At 47.4% G+C, this 19,708-nt stretch overlaps 2 protein-coding genes across 5 annotated transcripts; both read right to left on the bottom strand.

Annotated features, from left to right (window-relative positions):
* Window positions 1–320: 320 nt before the first annotated feature.
* LOC119302175 lies at window positions 321–12,120 on the bottom strand. Of its 4 annotated transcripts, none has more exons than XM_037579206.1 (6): window positions 11,805–12,120; window positions 2,856–2,990; window positions 2,271–2,623; window positions 2,056–2,187; window positions 1,412–1,813; window positions 321–679 (listed from the first exon to the last, which is right to left on the bottom strand). In XM_037579206.1, exons 3-6 carry the CDS (start codon window positions 2,414–2,416, stop codon window positions 541–543), a joined length of 819 nt encoding a protein of 272 aa, XP_037435103.1. In that variant the 5' UTR covers window positions 2,417–2,623; window positions 2,856–2,990; window positions 11,805–12,120; the 3' UTR covers window positions 321–540. The 4 variants fall into 4 exon arrangements, with proteins under 4 accessions (XP_037435103.1, XP_037435104.1, XP_037435105.1 ...); XM_037579207.1 differs by having other exon boundaries at window positions 2,271–2,559; XM_037579208.1 differs by having other exon boundaries at window positions 2,271–2,467.
* A 4,090-nt stretch (window positions 12,121–16,210) lies between these two features.
* Window positions 16,211–19,631, bottom strand: LOC119302173. The gene is made up of 4 exons (XM_037579204.1): window positions 19,440–19,631; window positions 19,223–19,354; window positions 17,239–17,640; window positions 16,211–16,490 (listed from the first exon to the last, which is right to left on the bottom strand). The coding sequence occupies exons 1-4, from the start codon at window positions 19,574–19,576 to the stop codon at window positions 16,352–16,354; spliced, it is 810 nt and encodes a 269-aa protein (XP_037435101.1). The 5' UTR covers window positions 19,577–19,631; the 3' UTR covers window positions 16,211–16,351.
* Window positions 19,632–19,708: the final 77 nt, after the last annotated feature.

Genomic DNA, 19,708 nt, shown 5'->3' with positions numbered 1-19,708 from the left:
CTAATCAACCATGAGCTAGCCTGGCCAAATGACGATGGTACGATGATCTCTTTCTCGAACACAACATGTTTTCTGGACTGCAAATCTGATATGCCTTCCTTTCAAAATTTAGAACGTCTTTACAGGTTGCAAGTTCCAGCTAGAAGTTAAAGACCATCTGCTGTGTTAGGGAAGCCCACGAAAATGATGCACTCCTCGTTACCAAAGGAATAAAAAAAATACCCTCAAAACAAAAAAAAAGGAATAAAAAAAATCATGGTTTCGCTTCCTGACACGCTCACTGCTCATGAGCATTCCAACTCCATGCCCAGGCCTCAAGGTAGAGAGGGAAAAGAGTGGCATTCATCGCTATTCAGTAGTAACCAAGCAGCAAAGAGTGGACACAATTCCGCACACAACTGCAGAACCTGAAGATCAACCTGGCAACTTTCTCGGCCCTGAGAAGCGGCGCAGAAGCATACATCCTGATGCTGTCAGTGGGCTAATGGCTTTACAGGACCAGGACAGGCGAAAGCTAAAAACCATTCCTGCAGCTATCTATCAGGGCAAACTAGGAAGTGTAACTTTATCAAAGGAGAGGAAGCTGATATGCCCATTATCAACTTGACAGAATTTAAGACGAATGCCGTCAAACTTGTTTTCCACTGTTTGCAGTTCATCCCTTGAGGGTGGCTTGTCTCTGTGCCAAATCCAACAACAAAAAAGGTTATGGCCAGAAATACCGATCGGTAGGTCGTACGAAATAAACTGAAAATTGTTAAGCCCAGATTCATATGTTGTGATCCTTTTTGTTGTTATAGAGCTTCTATTTAAGTTCTTCTGTTCTGCTATTTATGGCTTTATGCATCTCATTGCTACCTACTGTTGCTTAGAATCGGGTTTATAGTCGGCCAAGAAAAGAACTTGTGACAAGTCACAACTGATGGACGTATAATAAGCATATAATGTAGGAATCAATGTTTGATTGCAAGATAGAGTTCAGCTGACTATAACTATGCTTAGTAACCAAAAAAAGTCCATCACCTTTGATATTAGGCTTAATAGACTTAAATTACTTGCATTTATATAGGTCAGACATGATAACCACTCAGGTACAATAGAACAGATAAATTAAATCTATGTTCACAGAAAGACAGTTAACAACATAGAAAATATATCCATGTGCAAGAGAGCCAGTAAAACATCACAGGCACATCCTGCATGGCTAAATATACCAAAGTTTCAGAACATAAAACTGAAAGGGGAAATCATACATTTCAAACGAGATAACTAATCATATCAAACACATGACCAAAAAATTAAGCGTGTGTGTGAAGAGATAACCAGGGAATGGATTGCTGTAAACGAAAATGCCGCACAAGTTTAAAAGCGTGGATCCACGATCTGCAAGTGGCGGGAAGAGTAACATTACCTTAACAGACATACAAGAAAACTAGGGACTCCTGGGGACGACTTCTTAAATTTGCTATTTGGTAGATGCACTTTAAAGGATGGATACATCCCATCTATGCACATTCCTTTGAGCAATTTGGTAATGTCATTGCAGGCACCATTTGCTTTGCCAAAGCTCAGGCTTGTGCCATCCATACTCTCGGGGGAACTGGTGACGTCACCGAAACGGATTTGCTTCATTGTCCAGGGAACGTCATATCGTCCAACAATGTAGCCAAGCAACTTCAAGTGCCTGTAAGCTTGGAAGGCATCCCAGGAGCACCCATAACTTCCTGTTGCAATCTTTCCATAGATCTCCTCCATTCCAACTGTTTCATCCTTGTCATCAAGAAGAACCAATGCCCCTCTTTCTGCCAAGAACCTGCGTAGTTTGATCATGCAACAAGCCTTAAACCGCAAGTCGGAGTATTTGAAAACAAAAACCATGACATGTGATTCATGCATAATCTCTAAGCAATGATGTTGCACTAGTGCACTATTTTGAGTGCGAGATGATGTAACTAGTAAAAAAAGTAGGTAATAGCCATGCGGTTTCAAATACGGAGTACAAGGAATCCAGGGCATGCTGCAATGTTACAGCATTTCATCAAACAGGTCGCGTACCCAATCTCCTCCACATTGTAGTAGAGCTTGCCACCCCGTGCTATGCCAGTGGTCAGCCAGAGCTTCCCCTTGTTGTCCAACACCTCTGCCGCACCAGCCTCCTCCACCCACCGCGCCCGCGACGCGACGTTCCTGCACCACAACATATACAACCCGATGAACGATCCAGAAGCGCAGCGACAGCATAAACAGATCAACCACAAGATAGCACACACCTGAACTGGACTCTCGAGAACGAGGGTACCTCGTCTGAGAGGAAGGGATTGAGGTGCTGCTCCTCCCCGTCGTCTTCAGCCGCAGCAGCGGAGGCAGCCCTGGGAGCACGGCCCCTTCTCCGCCGGTCGCGTGCCACAGCGGCCATGAACAACTCCCTGCACGGTTGTACTCCCTTCTCTCACCAAAACTTTCAAGGCTAATAGTTGACAAATGTCCCATGTTAGCTCTGCCCTGGCCAAAATGCCCTTCTTTCTCCGCAATTGAGCGAATACCCCCAACTTAGCTTTGCTGATTGATAAAATGCGACACATCACAATTTATCATGTTTCTTTGTTGGATGCCGAAAATATCCCTAACCAAAGTAACAAAAGAATTTTGCTAAAAAAACTTAATCTGAGAAAACAACACTGCACAAAAGCCACATCCATCTGCTAAGACGATAAATCCACCATCCCAGATCCATTCCCCATGCTAGTGTTCATACCAAATAAATTGCAGCACACACCAAACCCTGAAATCGTCCAAATCCAGGAACTGACCACAGACATGGGGCATTACACTTGACTTGAGAGAGAGAAGCTCACCTGAGAGAACCTGCTCTCCCTCGATTCAGGCCACTGCTTCTGGTTGTCACCCTCGTGGGCAGGGGAGAGCTTCAAGTGGACGGCGGCGAAGCGAGAAGGCAGGGCAGGATGGGACGGGATCGCGTGGTGGGGAACCTGCAGGGGAGGAGGAAAGAAAGTGAATGAAGCTCACACTGATGATTGTATTCATGTACAGAGGTGTGCTTATATACACGCACATGGAGAGATACAAGTGAGGGAGCTAGAGTACACGTTTTAACAGAACACCTATCACGGCGTATGTGGGGAGTACGGGTAGTGTGATGACCGTGCATGGCGTGTGCCCGTTAGAACCGGTTCAGGAGGTTGGCCTCCCATGCCAACATCCCTGTCACGTTTCCAACAGCCCCCCGCAACCGAAAGTGGTGCTCGCAAACGTTGAGGCTGGACCGAAATTCGTTGATGACGTTGGCGGCGAGCCCCTTGGTGACGATGTCCGCAAACTGAGACGACATCGGTACGTGGAGAACACAAATTTCGCCAAGAGAGACCTGCTCCCGTACGATGTGAAGATCGATTTCAATGTGTTTCATGCGCAGATGTTGGACCTGATTGCTTGACACGTACATGACTCATGTTGTCCCAATAGACAATGGTGGCACGTGGTGGTGGTCGACGGAGTTCGGCGAGTAGTTGACGCAGCCAACAGGCTTTGGCAACAGCGTTGGCCCTCGCTCGATATCCAGCCGCCGCACTCGACCGCGAGGCGATGTTCTGTCGCTTGGAGAATCAGCTGAAAAGGTTGGAGCCGAGGTAGAGGGCGAACCCGGACGTGGACTTGCGGGTGTCAGGGCACCCCGCCCAGTCGGCGTCGTAGTACGCCGTAAGGTCACTACCGGAGGAGCGGTGGAACTAGAGCCCAAGGTGAGCAGTGTTGCGCAGGTACCGGACTAAAAGTGTAAATCCCTGGGATCATGCATAAATAAACAGCATGTTGCGCGGCTTAAGAGATGTCAGGCCACGGTAGAGTGAGATATTGGACCGTGCCGGCAAGGCTCACGTATAGTGAGGGGTCGTGGAAGCGGGGGCTACCTATGGCGGATTTGGAGTTGGTGTCGACTACGTGGAGATGGTTTTGCAGTTGAGCATGGCCGCGCCTTGATCGCGAGGGTGTATTTTGTTCCTGGGAGATGGATGCCGTCGGTGTTTTCGTGGACATTGATCCCGAGAAAATGAGGGAGAGGGCCCATATCGGTCATGGAGAACTCGTGGTGGAGCGAGCGAATGATGGACCGCAAAAACTGAGGCTAGCTAGCGATGAGAATAATAGCAACGACATACACAAGAAGGTAGGCAGTGTCATGACCCTGATGAGACCCCGATGAAGCGAAAACAGTGAACAATTGCTGTTGCATGAAACCTAAGGATGAGAAGATAGGTGGTGAACCGTGAGAACCAAGCTTGGGGTGCTTGTTTTAGACCGTAAGAGCGATTTATTGAGGCAACACACATCTCAAGGACGAGCAACGTCGATGAAGCCGGCAGGGTGAGCATTGTACACAGTCTCGACGAGGTGGCATGCAAAAATGCATTTTTCATGTCGAGTTGGTGGATGGGCCACGAGCTGTTGGTGCTGAAGCTGAGGACGACGTGGATCATGGCCAGTTTGACAACCGGACTGAAGGTCTCGCCGTAATCGACTCTGGCTTGTTGAGTGAAGCCACAGAGCACCCATCGCACCTTGTACCATGCCAAGGAACCGTGGGGGGTGAATTTGTGCCGAAAGATCCATTTGTTGGTCACCACGTTTGCACCTACAGGACGAGGAACCAACGACCAAGTGCCATTGTGTAACAATGCATTGTACTCCTCTAACATTGTGTTGTACCAGTTTGGGCCCTTAAGTGCTACGCGGTAGGAAGAGTGGGATGGGACTTATGGAGGTGGTAGCGAGAAGGTTGGGATGTTGTTTGGGAAGAAAATAACCAGATTTGGCCATTGTATGCATTGTGTGGTGGTTTGGGGGTGGTTGTACCGGAATAGCCCATGACGCCACGGGAGGTGGAGCTCGCAAGACGAGATTGGGTGCATGGGAGCTGTCAAGGGGAGGGAGAGGGGGGGAGGGGGGAAATCTTGCGAATGGGATTGTGAGCCTGGTCTTGGCAACAGCTGGGTGGGTGAGAGGCGACGATTAGATAGTGATGGGTGGGCTAGGGACAGCTGGAGTCATGGGGTTGGCCTGGGGAATCGGGTGCACGGGTAATGAGGGCGGCGTGCGAGGCAGAGTGGAGGGCCCAGCGCGTGATCCGAGGACAATACAATCTGGGGCGATCCCCAAGCGGATGTCGGTCGTTGCCAGTTGTACGAGATAGGTGAGATGGGATATGCAGTAGATCCTGTCGGGCGTTTTGCAGTGTGGTGGATTTTGGGGTGAGTGCCAAAGCGAAGGGGAAAATCTTCTCGTCAAAAATCACGTGCTGTGAAATGTAAACTTGTCTCATACGAAGATCCAAGCAACGACAGCCTTTGGCTCCAGACGGTAACTGATGAACATATAGGGTGTAGACCACAGACAAAGTTTGTGAGGTGGAAGATGATTGAGCTTGGGAAAGCATAAGCAGCCAAAAACGTGCATGTGATCATATGTGGGATGAATGTCGAATGAGATTGTTGACGGCAGAAAACAAGTGCCGGTATAGGAGATGTGTGTCAGTATGAAGGGCCTCGACCCAATATTTGGGCAACATGTGGGTGAGGACGAGTAGGGTGCATAGGACGCCGTTCGTGGCGCGGACCAGTTGTTAGCGGAGCTGGAGGGAAACACCGGTGCGTGAGTAGTTGCACAGGGAGGAAGAGGAACTTGTCACCATTATCACACTACAGACATCGAATAGAAACATCGTATTGAGTGTTAACGAACGCAAAAAATCGCTGCAAAGTAGACGATGTGTCATATTTGCATCGGAGAGGAAAAGTCCAAGACTAAACGCGTGAACTCGTCTAACACAACTAGGTAACTAGAACCTGGAAAAGTTGAACACAAAGGATGTACATAAATCGCAATGAATCAATTGGAATGGAGCAGTATAAATGAATGAGACATTGGAAAAGGTAAGCGAGGCTGCTTTCCAATTTTACAAATTCAAAAACAGAGGAACTTTGAGATTTATTACATGTGAGAAGAAAATCCTGAGCTAAAACAGAAAGAGAGACGCGACTCGGATGGCCCAGATGTTACCAATGCTGAGAAGATAAAGATCTCCAGAGCTACCGGACTTCAATAGGGTTAAAGAAATCCCAAGCTACCGGACTTCAGTAGGGATTTCCCCGTTGCCAAGTCCTTCACAAAAAAGCCAAAATGGTCGGAGGCAACAATACACCAATTCTCACGAGTAAATGACAGACAGAAACTAAGTTTTTGATAATATTAAGTGAAACGAGAATCTTGTTAAGATAGAAGGGGTGATCGGTCAGGCTAATAGAACCTGTAGCGACTATGGGCATGAAGAATTGTTGCCAAAGCCCCTGAATCCATGAACCAGTTAGGTCCATGAAGTCTATTAGCCTAACCGATCACCCCTTCTATCTTAACAAGATTCTCGTTTCACCTAATATTGTCAATAACTTAATTTATGTTTGTCATTTTACTCGTGATACTCGCTGCTGCTGTTGTACAACAACAACAACAGCAAGCAACAGCAGCAGCACCACCACCACCACCACCACCACCACCACCACCACAACAACAACAACAACAACAAGTTGGGGTAGGCTAGAGGTGAAACTCATAAGATCTCGCGACCAACTCATGGTTCGGGCACATGGATAGTAAGCTTCCACGCACCCCTCTTCATAGCTAGTTCTTTGGTGATACTCCAATCCTTCAAATCTCTCTTCACGAACTTCTCTCAAGTCAAATTCGATCTACCCCGACCTCTCTTGGCATTCTTCACACGCTTTAGCCGTCCGCTATGCACTAAAGCTTCTGGAGGCCTGGGCTAAATATGCCCAAACCATCTCAGACGATGTTGAACAAGCTTCTCCTCAATTGGTGCTACCCCAACTCTATCTCGTATATCATCATTCCGGACTCGATCATTCCTCGTGTGGCCACACATCCATCTCAACATACGCATCTCCGCCACACCTAGCTGTTGAACATGTCACCTTTTAGTCAGCCAACACTTAGCGCCATACAACATTGCAGGTCGAACCGCCATCCTGTAGAACTTGCCTTTTAGCTTTTGTGGCACTCTCTTGTCACAAAGAATGCCAGAAGCTTGGCGCCACTTCATCCATCCGGCTTTGATTCGATGGTTCACATCTTCATCAATACCCCCATCCTTTTGCAACGTTGACCCAAATATCGAAAGGTGTCCTTCTGAGGCACCACATGCCCATCAAGGCTAACCTCCTCCTCCTCGCGCCTAGTAGTACTGAAACCGCACATCATGTACTCGGTTTTAGTTCTACTAAGCCTAAACCCTTTCGGTTCCAAGGTTTGTCTCCATAACTCTAACTTCCTATTTACCCCCGTCCGACTATCATCAACTAGCACCACATCATCCGCAAAGAGCATACACCATGGGATATCTCCTTGTACAAAAAAGATAAGGGCTCAAAGCTGACCCCTGATGCAGTCCTATCTTAATCGGAAAGTCATCAGTGTCGACATCACTTGTTCAGACACTTGTCACAACATTATCGTACATTTCCTTGATGAGGGTAATGTACTTTGCTGGGACTGTGTTTCTCCAAGGCCCACAACATGACATTCCGCGGTATCTTATCATAGGCCTTCTTCAAGTCAATGAACACCATATGCAAGTCCTTCTTTTACTCCCTGTATCTCTCCACAAGTTGTCCTACCAAGAAGATGGCTTCCATGGTCGACCTCCCAGGCATGAAACCCAAGTACCCAACTGATTTTTGGTCACGGTTGTCATTCTTCTTAAGCGGTGCTCAATGACTCTCTCTCATAGCTTCATTGTATGGCTCATCAGTTTAATTCCATGGTAATTAGTACAACTCTGAACACCCCCCTTGTTCTTGAAGATTGGTACTAATATACTATGTCTTCATTCTTCTGGCATCTTGTTTGCCCGAAAAATGAGGTTGAAAAGCTTGGTTAGCCATACTATCGCTATGTCCCCGAGGCCTTTCCACACCTCAATGGGGATACAATCAGGGCCATCGCCTTGCCTCCTTTCATCATCCTTTTTAAGGCCTCCTTGACCTCAGACTCCTGGATTCGCCGCACAAAACGCATGTTGGTCTCATCAAAGGAGCCGTCCAGTTCAATGGTAGAACTCTCATTCTCCCCATTGAACATCTTGTCGAAGTACTCCCGCCATCTATGCTTAATCCCCTCATCCTTCACCGGGAGTTGGTCTGCTCCGTCCTTGATGCATTTGACTTGGCCAACATCCCTTGTCTTCCTCTCTCGGACCTTGGCCATCTTATAGATGTCCCTTTCGCCTTCCTTCGCCCCTAACCATTGGTAGAGGTCCTCATACGCCCGACCCTTTTGCTTCACTGACAGTTCGCTTTGCGGCCTTCTTCGCCATCTTGTACTTCCTTATGTTGTCTGCACTCCTATCCAGGTATAGGCATCTGAAACAATCTTTCTTCTCCTTAATCGCCTTCTGGACATCATCATTCCACCACTGATTATTCTTGGAGTTCCCCTTTCCAACACAAATCTAACACCTCGTCTACTTTGCAACAATTTTTTGCGTTCGTTAACACTCAATACAATGTTCCTATTTGGTGTCTGTAGTGTGATAACGCCGGCGAGTTCCTCTCTTCCTCCTTGCGCGACTACTTCTCATGCACCGTTGTTCCATTCCGGCTCTTCTGACCTCACAACTCGCCGCAAAATGGCAAGGCTGAGCGACTCATCCACACCACGAACGACATCCTACGCACCCTACACATCCATGCCCACACGACACCCGGATATTGGGTCGAGGCCCTTCATATTGCCACACATCTCCTAAATCGGTGCCCATCTTCTGCTGTCAACAATCTCACTCCATATTTTCTTTTAAATGGTGCTCTTCCACATATGACCACATGCGCTTTTTTGGTTGGTTGTGCTTTCCAAACCTCACCCATCTTGCGCCTTACAAACTATCTCTACGATCTACGCCTTGCGTGTTCATCGGTTACCCCGTTGGAACACAAAGGCTATCGTTGCTTTGATCTTCGTATGCCCCATGGGATCACAAAGGCTATCATTGCATGGATCTTTGTATGCGACGCATTTTAATTTCACGGCACGTAGTTTTTGACGAGAAGATTTTCCCCCTCTGTTGTGGCACCCACCACAAAAACCACCACACCGCAAAATGCCACACTGGATCCGCTACATATCCCACCTATCTCGTACAACAGGCGATATATGTCCGCCTCGGGATTGCCCTAGATTGTGTCCTCTCGGATCACGCGTGGGGTCTAGCCAGTCCGCCCCGCGCGTTGCCCTTGCTACACGTGCACTCGGCTCCCCTGGTCACCCCCGTGACTCCAATTGTGCCGAGCGTGCCCCCTTGACAGCTCCCATGCACCCAACCCTGTCTCGCCGGCTCCACCTCCCCTACCGCCATGGGCTATTCTGTATAGCCACCCCAAAACAAACACACAATGCATGCAAGGGCCAAATCTAGTTATTTTCTTCCCAAACATCATAATCTCATCACCGCCACCTCCATAAGTAACATCCCCTCCTCGTACCGTGTAGCACTTACCAGCAGGCGGCAGGGCGGACCTACTGCTGTGAAGGAAGCAGGGCAACGTGCGTGTGTCATTCTAGAGGAACGGAGCAGAGGTGTGTGTTCTTTTGTATTTCAGTCAAGGCAATTTTGTCCTTTCACATCTCCAACCAATGGGCTCAACAGAATCACGCAGGTGTGTTTGGATGGTTGCCAATACCTACCTACCAATTTGGTGGTGAAGCTAGCAGCGAGTTACGCCTAGGGCTAAGCTAGCTTGGACCAAAAATTCTCGAAATTTTCATTACTTCATAGAAAGGAATTACAAGGGATCTTGGTACTAGGCCTTCGGCTATAGCCCTTGTTGCCCTAGGCTTGTCTCCGCCACTGTACCAATTATTTGGTCATGACCAAAATTATGGTGCTTGTTTGGATGGTTGCTAATCAAGGATTACGAGTCGACGAGTCGTTGAGTCGTTCCGAGGTTGAGACTCATAGACTAATCGGACTAGTCTTAAACTAGTGCTAGACTAGTCGACAAAGTACTGTAGTAGTCAACTACTAATACCTAGTAGCAGTATGGAGTAGTAAACTGTACAACACATTACAATATATACAATAAAACCAGCAGTGCTAGCCAACGCTCGCCAGGCCTAGCCCAGTGCCGCTCAGCACGCCACCCCCAGCTGGCCCATTTGGGCCCAAGTAGTCAGCCTACTTAGCCTACTTCCCATCCCAGCCTCTGTAACCCTAGCTCCCGATCGATCCCGTCACCGCGCCTGCGCCATCACACACAAAAGCACGCGCGCGACCCGCGCCTCCAGCCACCGCCGCCGGCGAGCCCGCCGACCACCGCCGTGCCTCTTCTCCTCTCTCTCTCTCCTCCTCTCTTTGTGGCAGGGCCGCACGCGCCTACGGGGCACCGCCATGGCCGCCGCCCGAGCACAAGCTCCGGCCAGCTGCCACGCCTTGCTTCGCCATCCGCCGTCCCGACGGCGGGTCAGTGGGTGCTGGCGGTGGCCTCGTCCAGGCGGCTTGTTCTCATAGCTTGCTCTCCAATTTTCCCCTCCCAAATTTGAGTCGAGCGACTCAAACAGCAGGACTAGTCTAGACTAGTCGTAGACTAGTCTAGACTAGTCGTAGACTAGTCTAGACTAGTCGTAGACTAGTCTCTCGACCGCTCGACTCATCGAATTAGTCTACACGAGATTCGCAGTCGACACCACAGTTGCGACTCATGGACTAGTCCATCGACTAGTCTCGACTAGTCCTTCGACTCGTGATAATGCTAATATATTGGCTTGCCCATAACTCTATGACAACTCTAGTTCAACTTTTAGTCAATGTTGGACAATTATGCGCAAGCAAAAGCTTGACCAAAATATTTGCTAGCCAAATGTTTGTTAGGGCTAACTTGGGCTCAAACCAAACGTACCCAAAGTATGGGACAGACTCTAACCAAGACATAGAGGCTGCAACCATAGGATACCCAAATTGCGCAAAAGCATGACCTACTGTGTCACCACTCTGACAAGAAAAAACGAACTCATAGCTATCAAGTGAGGCAATGCAAGCACTTCACACTTTGCGTGGTAAAACACCAAAATAAGCGAGATCAGAGTCCCCGGAGTTTAACGCCTAGACCAAGTTCAACGAACAGATTCTAGGATAATGTGGAAGGCCCCTAGACCACCTGAACCTTCAATTGCAGCAATGCAAGGCATTGCGTAGAGCTTTCCTCGTGTGTACAAGTTTTCCGGCACCTGCCGCCACAAACTCTCCTGTGCTGTGCAAACCACAAAGGCAACAATGGAGCTAGGATTGAACCAAACCCCAGGCAATTTTTTTCGTCAACATGAAAAAGTTTGGCACGTATAACAGCCCATAACATTCCAAAAAAATACCCCATGCGAAGAACATACAAAATAAAGTTCAATTACTCAATAAATCTAGAATTGAACCTTTTTTTGCAAGGATCTAGGATTGAACTTCAATGCTTAATAATCTAAAAAAAGAGATAAAACATGAGAAAACTACAAATCATCTAGACACTGGAAATCAGACAATGCAAATGTATACACCAATTTATATTTCTGCAAAATAAATCAATTCGAGTTCCATCAACACATTACACATACTCACATACACACTTCAATCCATTTTAATTTCAGTTCAACATTATAATCATATATGCATTGTGACAATAAGACAATGTATATAGAAAATTCAGCAAATACCAAACTTCCAGCGAGAAAATTACCAGCAAGAGGAGAGGAGAGGCGCCGCAGAGGTAGGAGGCAGCAGCAGGACACACAGTCAGAGCACGCACAGCAGGCGGCGGCAGAAGGACGAGGCCTGGGCGCAGCGGAGGAGGATGTCGTCGCCTTGTCAGCTGCTCTGCTCGTCGCCGCCCCGGGGGTAGAACGACTGGCCGGGGGTAAACCGGCTGGCGCGCACGGCGCACGGCAGCAGTGCAGCACAGCCAGGCTGCACGGGGCAGGGAAGGCCGGTAACAGGATGACGGCGGCGGCGGCGGCGTGCGTTAGGTCGTGGCGTGAGTGGAGAGAGGAGGGAGCTAGGCCTGGGCTGCGCTAGCTGAACCCCGGGCCCATATATAATTCTTACGCGAGTTTAAAAAAGTCCTACGCCCAGCTCCAGGCCCGTGCTACGGCAAATTGGCAGTATTCTCCGGCTTTTTTTAGCAATATTCTCGGGCTTTGTTTGGTTGAAGGGGAGGAAAACCCCACGTTAACAAGAACAAACCGTGATTTCTAAAAAAGAAAGGTGATTCTCAAAAAAAAAACTACGTTGCTCAAAAGAAAACCCTAACGAGTATAGCCTAAATAAACCTTTTAAAAAGAACTAATTTTACCAGTAAAAAAAACCAAGTTCCCCTCAAAATAGAAAACCCTAAGTTCTTTCTTTCTCTCTAAAAAAACCTAACGAATAGCCTAAATAAATAAATACAAAAATATACCATAAGATGTAGCCTAAAAAACAAAAACAAAAAACCTCTACGGGTCCCTTCCAAAAAAAAAAATCAACAGAGGTCGTGTGATCTTGTTTTCTCCTCCCTCCCTTTGTCCTACAGCACCAGGCAGCATCTCACATCCTTGCCACCCCGCTCAAATTTCTTGCATGCAGCGTGTGAGGACAACCATCGTTGTGAGCTTGTGCGATTGCAGCACCACCATCTGTTGTGAAGCGTCGTCGTTGCTATTACGAGCTAACATCGCCATGTTGAAAGTGTGCAAGCCTCTCAACCCTAGAACCCTTTCACTAGTGATTGTTATTCTAATGTGAGGTAATTTACCAATTGGCAAGAGAAATGTAGGTATTTTATCCACAGAGAATAAAGGTGGGGCAATTTTGTCGGGGTGGAGCAAACATGAGGCATTTTATCAATTATGCAAAAAAAATGACTAATTGGTATTCTAGATGTTAACTTAATTTTTGTATTAAGAAAGTTTGATTTAGGATAAATCTAAAACTTTGATTAATTTTGGAACGGAAACGAATACTCCCTCCATGATACATCCGTATTTAGACAAATTTAAAACAGAATTTTGAGACGGGTGGAGTACATGATAAACCCACACTACCATCCATACAGGTAAATTTATTCCCCAATTTATTCTGCTATACGTATTCGACATACTATTAAGTATCTAACGCTCGAGAGATTAGCAACGACACCAACACTTCAAACGTGCATACGCACACAGAAACAACTACAGGTGACTCCTGGCGAGCAATCTAGAATACCCTCCAGTCGTCGTCCGCCGGCCGTCTGAGTCCGACGGCCGGTGAATACGGTTTTCAGGCGTCGGACCAGGTGACGGGCACGACGCCGACGTCGGTGTCGAGCCCGAGCGCCTCCCACACGGCGGCGGAGGTGTCGACGACGTCGTCCTTGCAGCCGTGGTTGGAGTCGCACTCGTCCACCACCCGGGCCTCCACGGTGCGCCCGTTGCGCTTGCTGGTGATGCGGATCGTCTTGTGGCACCGGCGCCCGCCGTCGTACCACCGCGTCGACAGCGCCGCGATCATGTCCTTGTCGCTGTGGTACTTGCCGTCGCACGCCGCCGGCCCGCCGCCCTCCTGGCCCTTCTCGAAGCCGTTCACCGTCATAATGCCCGGGGTGCCCCCGCCGCCGCCGCCGTGGCCGCCCGGCTTCGACGGGCAGTGGGGTTTCTTGTGCTTGTGCCGCATGCCCGTCTCGGGGCCGTCGCCCTCGGCGTCGTCGCACGGGTCCGGCTTGGCGTGGTGGTGGTGCCGGGCCACCGCGCTCGTCGACGCCTGCAGCAGGATCACAAGCGCGGCCACGAGCACCAGCTTGGCGCTCGCCATTGCTGAAGCAGCGAAGCTCCTCCTGCCTGCTTAATTATTTGCTAGCCTAGCTTTGCACTTGCCTTGCCGTGGCCGTGGGTACTGAGCTACTGGTGACGAGTTTATATAGGCGCCCGCGTATGTGTGCACATGTGCATGCATGGCGTCATTTCTGTGGCTCCTGACCGACCTCTGGCGTAAGAGCTTCCGGATCAATGTCCTTTTCAGATGAGTGTAGTACGAGGGAATTTGACGAGTAAGATACTCTGTCGGCATGCTCGAGACAGGGCCTGATTAAAGTGGCCCCGAGTGTACCTCGAGATGAGTTGGTTTGGATTACATGGTGTCGCCATTGCTCCAGCGTTAATATCCGAGGGCAGAACGGGGCATGTCGCTCTTCGCACAGAGATGGTGTATCAATTTTTACTAGTACACAAAGCTGATTGATCGGCAAGTGCTTCCATATGAATGGGTTTGGGCATCATTACCGTTGAAATTTTGGAGTAAAAACCGACAAGGCAATGGGTGTATAGGTCGACCAATCTCTTTTTTTTGGCAAAAATAACTCAGGTCTATTATCAAAGTTTATCGAATGTGCAAAGCACGTCAAACGTAATAATAAATTATATCGAGACTCCAAGATACCAAAACGACCACTACTGCTGCCAGAACGAGCCGTCGCCGCGCCGTTGTCGCCGTTCCCCTATCGGAGCCGGCTAAATTATATCGCGAATCCCGGGAAGTCTTCGTGCACGTGCCCCTAAAGACCAGCGCCCTGGAGCCACACTCGTCGTCATTGAACCCTTGAATACATCTGAAGCACCTGGCAGCAAATATCGCCACACGACGAGAAACCTTAACCTTACCGTCCCAAGGAGATGGCAGGAATCTATGCCGGAGCTCCGTCGAGTCGACTACGTCCAATTGGACGAACTCAAGAGGATTGGAGACCAGAAGACAAACTCAAACAAGTGTTGCATCCGTCCAAGCACCGCACTTACGAGGACTAAAAAAAATCCTAACCTAAACTACCAACCAAAGCGGAGGCACCGGGATTCTCTTTCCTGCCACCGGCCGTCTGAGCGACAGGTAGAGGGGAGGTGAATCCATGGGCTCGATCGGTAGAGTTTGAAGAGTAAAGTTTGCCCTAGCCATTAAGGGTTGCGGGAGAAACCTAGCTAGGGTTTTCTAATTAGGAGACGATAAGGCTTCGATCTCTCCATAGACCAATCTGTACCTAGCACCACATAGTGATCCATACAATAACATTTCATATCAAGATTTGAATAAATAACAATGGCAAGCATACACACCCTTTGTCTCATAATGTAAGACATTTTTTGACACTTGTAGTGTAGTGTCAAAAAATGTTGTAGTGTAGTGTTAGAAAACGTCTTACATCATGGGACGGCGGGAGTATTTCATAAGAAAACTTGTGCATTTTAATAGTGAACAGTGCATGTAACACATGTTTTATTGTGTAGCTCACATGTTAAAGTATATCATCTTGGACTTTTATACGTATGCAAACAAGGCATCTATATATGCATGTGGATTTTTGTTTAGAATTTTTTTAAAATTAATTTTCCGATTTTTGAATTTTCCAAAAAGGCCTCCATGACGCCTGAGCTACAAAAACGACTTATCTGCGGCGCACCCCATTTTAAAGATAAAACACACTCGATTATTTCCCTCAGTCCCAAAAGTGTGGATACTAGAACAATCCCCTACATGCCACTGAGTGGTTGTCGAACTGAAGTTAGAGCATCACCTTCATTGCCGGTAAACTGGAAAATCATCGCAACAACGATTTGGTAGGGGCCAAACGGTGATTAATTGTCACATCAACTCTTGTGCAACGAAATGACGCTCTCCTCAGTGGCAACGGCCTATTGTTCTCTAGTGTCATTTTTTGTACGAAGTCTTCTCTGGTGTCATCGAACAGAGAGACATTAGCAAGCAACTTAATTAGTTAGAAACACACCAAAAAGTACCTAGTCCCCATGGAAAATATCGAAGCATTATCCCTGAAGTCAGAAAACCCAAAGGTGATGTTGCACCAGCCCAAACAACATCATCAGTTGTAAACAGTAAACAAGGAGAGCAAAGAGTGGAAGTGGATACGATTCCACAGATCCCTGCAGACCCTTCTTTTTTTTACATGAAGATCTATCTGGCAACTTTATCGGTCCCGAGAAGAGGGCAGGCAAATCGATGTTTTAGCACAACAGAAACGCTTGTTGTCCATTGAAACGATTCATCAATTTGCTGCTGAAAAAACAGTCGATGTCAAGATGCAGCAACGGTGCCCTTTTCCGCAATATCCACATGCCACTCTGAACTAACTGATTCATGGGGTTGTTTTAGGTTGTCGTTCATGGCACTGAGTACACATCCTAATGCAGATTGAGGTGATACCTTTACAAGATCAGAAGTTCAGAATAAGTGAAAAATAACAACCATTTCTGCTGCTATCTGTCAGGGCAAACTAGGAAGTAGAACTTTGTCGAAGGAGAGAAGGCTGACACGTCCATTATCAACTTGACAAAATTTAAGAGGAATGCCGCCACACTTGCTTTCGATGGTTTCCAGTTCATCCCTTGATGGTGGTTTGTCTCTGCACCAAATCGAGTAAACAAGAGCTATGATGGAAAGAAATATCATTCAAGAGATCATATGCATCCAAACACAAACTGCTAAGCCCAAATTCATATATTCATGGCATTTTTTCGTGTCTCCTTGCCTACTTCTATAACTTTTTCTGCAAATTTGTGGCTTCACGTGTTTCATTACCCACTACATGGTTAGAATCACTATTTATTCTGTTGGGGAAAAGTTTGTCACGAAAATGAGAACCTGTGATAGGGTGTGACTGATGGATATATGATAAGCATATAAATACAAGAAATCATGATTGATTGCACATTTCGATTGCAAGACATAGCTCAGCTAAGTAAAAATCTGATTGGACACCAAAAATTCCCTATCAGCTTGGATACTAAGCTTAAATTATATACATTAGCTCGAACATTATAACCACCGTGATAACAGAGCAAAGTATTAAATCTATGTATATGTGCATACAATACATTAACAACACAAAAGAGAGATATCCATGTGCACAGAAAGACAACCAATAACACCTGATAGATAAATCGTGATGCCTAAATGTGCAGAAGTTTCAGAACATCCATTTCAAACCAGAAGAGATTAAAATCATATCAAACACACAATGAACAATTTATGCACTCTTGTAGAAAACCTTGTGATCCTACACTGCCATTTTAAACAAACCTTGTGAACTACTGTAAGATGAAAATGCACTAGTTTATAAGCACAAATGCACGTGAGAAAAGTAACATTACCTTAACATAGATAGGAAGAAACAAGGGGCTCCAGGGGATGACTTTCTAAATTTGCTATTTGGTAGATACACTTCAAAGGATGGATGCAACCCATCTATGTGCATTTCTTTGAGTAATTTCGCGATGCCGCTGCGGACACCGTCGGCTCTATCGAAGCTCTGGTTAGTGTCAGGCATACTCTCCAGGGAATCAGTGGTTTCACAAGTAGGGTTATGCTTCATTGTCCAGGGGACACCATATCGTCCAATAATGTAGCCAAGCAACTTCAAGTGTTTGTAAGCCTGGAAGGCATCCCACGAGCACCCATATTTTCCTCCTGCAATCTTTCCATAGATTTCTTCCATTCCTATTGTCCCACCCTCATCATCGAGAAAAATCAATGCCCCTCTTTCTGCCAAAAACCTGCATAGTTTGGTCAGCCAACACGCCTTAGCTGGCAAGTCAAAGTATTTGAAAACAAAAGGCATGCCATGCAATTCATCCAATGAACATTTGAGTGCTGCATAGTGTAATTATTGCACACCGTTGGGTTAAACAAGCACAATCATATTGATTCAAGCATGAGGACTCCAGGATATTCTTTATGTGCATGATCAGAATTCAAAAGACTGCTATTACACACGTGGACAAGATTAGGAGATCGTGCCTTCGGCAAAAAGATGACATTACTGAACATCGTAATTCGCTGGCAGCTTGGCACATGGTTTGCCGTCCGAAAAGTAAAGGGGGGCTTGGGGTTATTACTCTGGAAGTCCAAAATGAAGCTCTCATCCTCAAGTACTTGTTTAATTTTTTTAATCGTGCTAATATACCATGGGTGGACATGGCTTGGCAAGCATACTATCAAACTGATACGCCTCAAGTGTGTGGTCGGGTGGGACCTTTTTGGTGGATAATTTCAGAGCTATCACTGCATGCGTCCCTTAGGATAGTAAAATAATTGTGTGCTGGAAAGACAGATGGATGGGAGATCTTGTAGCTGAGAAGATGCCAAGGCTTTTTTCATTTGCTCTAGACCCAGATATCTCACTTACGGAGATGACAGCTGCAACTTCGGTGGAAGACTTGGCAAGTTTCTTTGCAATCCCAGTCTCCCCTCAGGCCTACTGTGAGCTTCAGGAACTGCATAGTATGTTGGTGGAGCTTCGTAGTGAGTCTCGCTTTGGCACCCAGCTAGATACTTGGACGTTTAAATCCTCCCAGTCTGGAACCTACTCTTCTGCGGGATATTATAAGTTGATGTTCAGCTGTGTCCAGGTTTGCCCGTTGTTTGAACTTATTTGGAAAAGTAAATGTTTGCCAAAACAGACGGTTTTCATGTGGCTATTAACTCTGGACCGGCTTAATACAAGAGACATGATAGATAGAAGACACTGGACGATTGAGTCTGGGGTGAATTGTGCTCTATGTCAAGTCAGTGTCAGAGAGTCTAGAGAACATCTGTTGTTTAACATCAATGGCCCTTGCTCCATAGAAATAGTTTCATCTGCCTTATGGAACATTTGGAAGCACCGTAATGACTGGATCTTTGAAATAAAAAAGGTTGCTTCACTTGTTGGTTGGCGCAGAAGATTGATTAATTAGTGACCTGAACCTCATCACATTTAGAGTTAAAACAGTGGAAGTGGAGCCACTGAAAGCTTGGATTGCGTCTATTTCTTAAACCCTCGGTTTTCTCTAGTTTCCATTTTATTCTTTTTATTAGTATAGGCTCCTCTCTCTTTTACTGTTCTGTTGGGGGCCATCTCAACCCCCATGTAAAATATGTAAATTCCGTTTACTCTTCTTTTTAATGAAAGTTATACCGGGATTCCCCTACTGTTTGCCCGTAAAGAAAAAAGAACTCCAGGACATGCTCCGCATTTCTTAGATGAAAGACGTCATGCACACGGCTTGGTAAGAAGCCCCGACGGCCACGGTAGCATATCACAGAGCAAATAACCATGTTCTACTGTCGCGGCATTTCATCAAACAGGTGGCGTACCCGATCTCCTCGACATTGTAGTAGAGCTTGCCGCCGCGTGTGACGCCGGTGGTCAGCCAGAGCTTCCCCTTGCTGTCCAGCACCTCCGCCGCGCCGGCCTCCTCCACCCACCGCGCCCGCGACGCCACGTTCCTGCTCCGCAACATACGCAAACCCGCTGAACGATCCACAAGCGCACCAACAGATCAACCGCAGGAGGAGAGCCGAGAGCACGCACCTGAACTGGACTCTGGAGGACGAGGGCGCCTCGTCCGAGAGGAAGGGCTTGAGGTGGTGCTCCTCCCCGTCGTCTTCCGCGGAGGCAGCCCCGGGAGCGCGGCCCCTTCGCCGCCGGTCTCGCGCCGCGGCCGCCATGGACAGACAGCTCCGCAACACTGGAAAATTCAACGTCCCGTCACACTGGAAACGGGCCCCCAAAAGAGGTAGGCTCCACGCACACGTGGGCCAAGGCCAAGATAGCGGGCCCTGACAGGCGGGGCCCAAAAT

This window comes from Triticum dicoccoides, chromosome 5A (genome assembly GCF_002162155.2).
Source record: "Triticum dicoccoides isolate Atlit2015 ecotype Zavitan chromosome 5A, WEW_v2.0, whole genome shotgun sequence".
Lineage (NCBI taxonomy): Eukaryota > Viridiplantae > Streptophyta > Magnoliopsida > Poales > Poaceae > Triticum > Triticum dicoccoides.
This window is presented reverse-complemented; position numbering and strand designations above follow the sequence as displayed.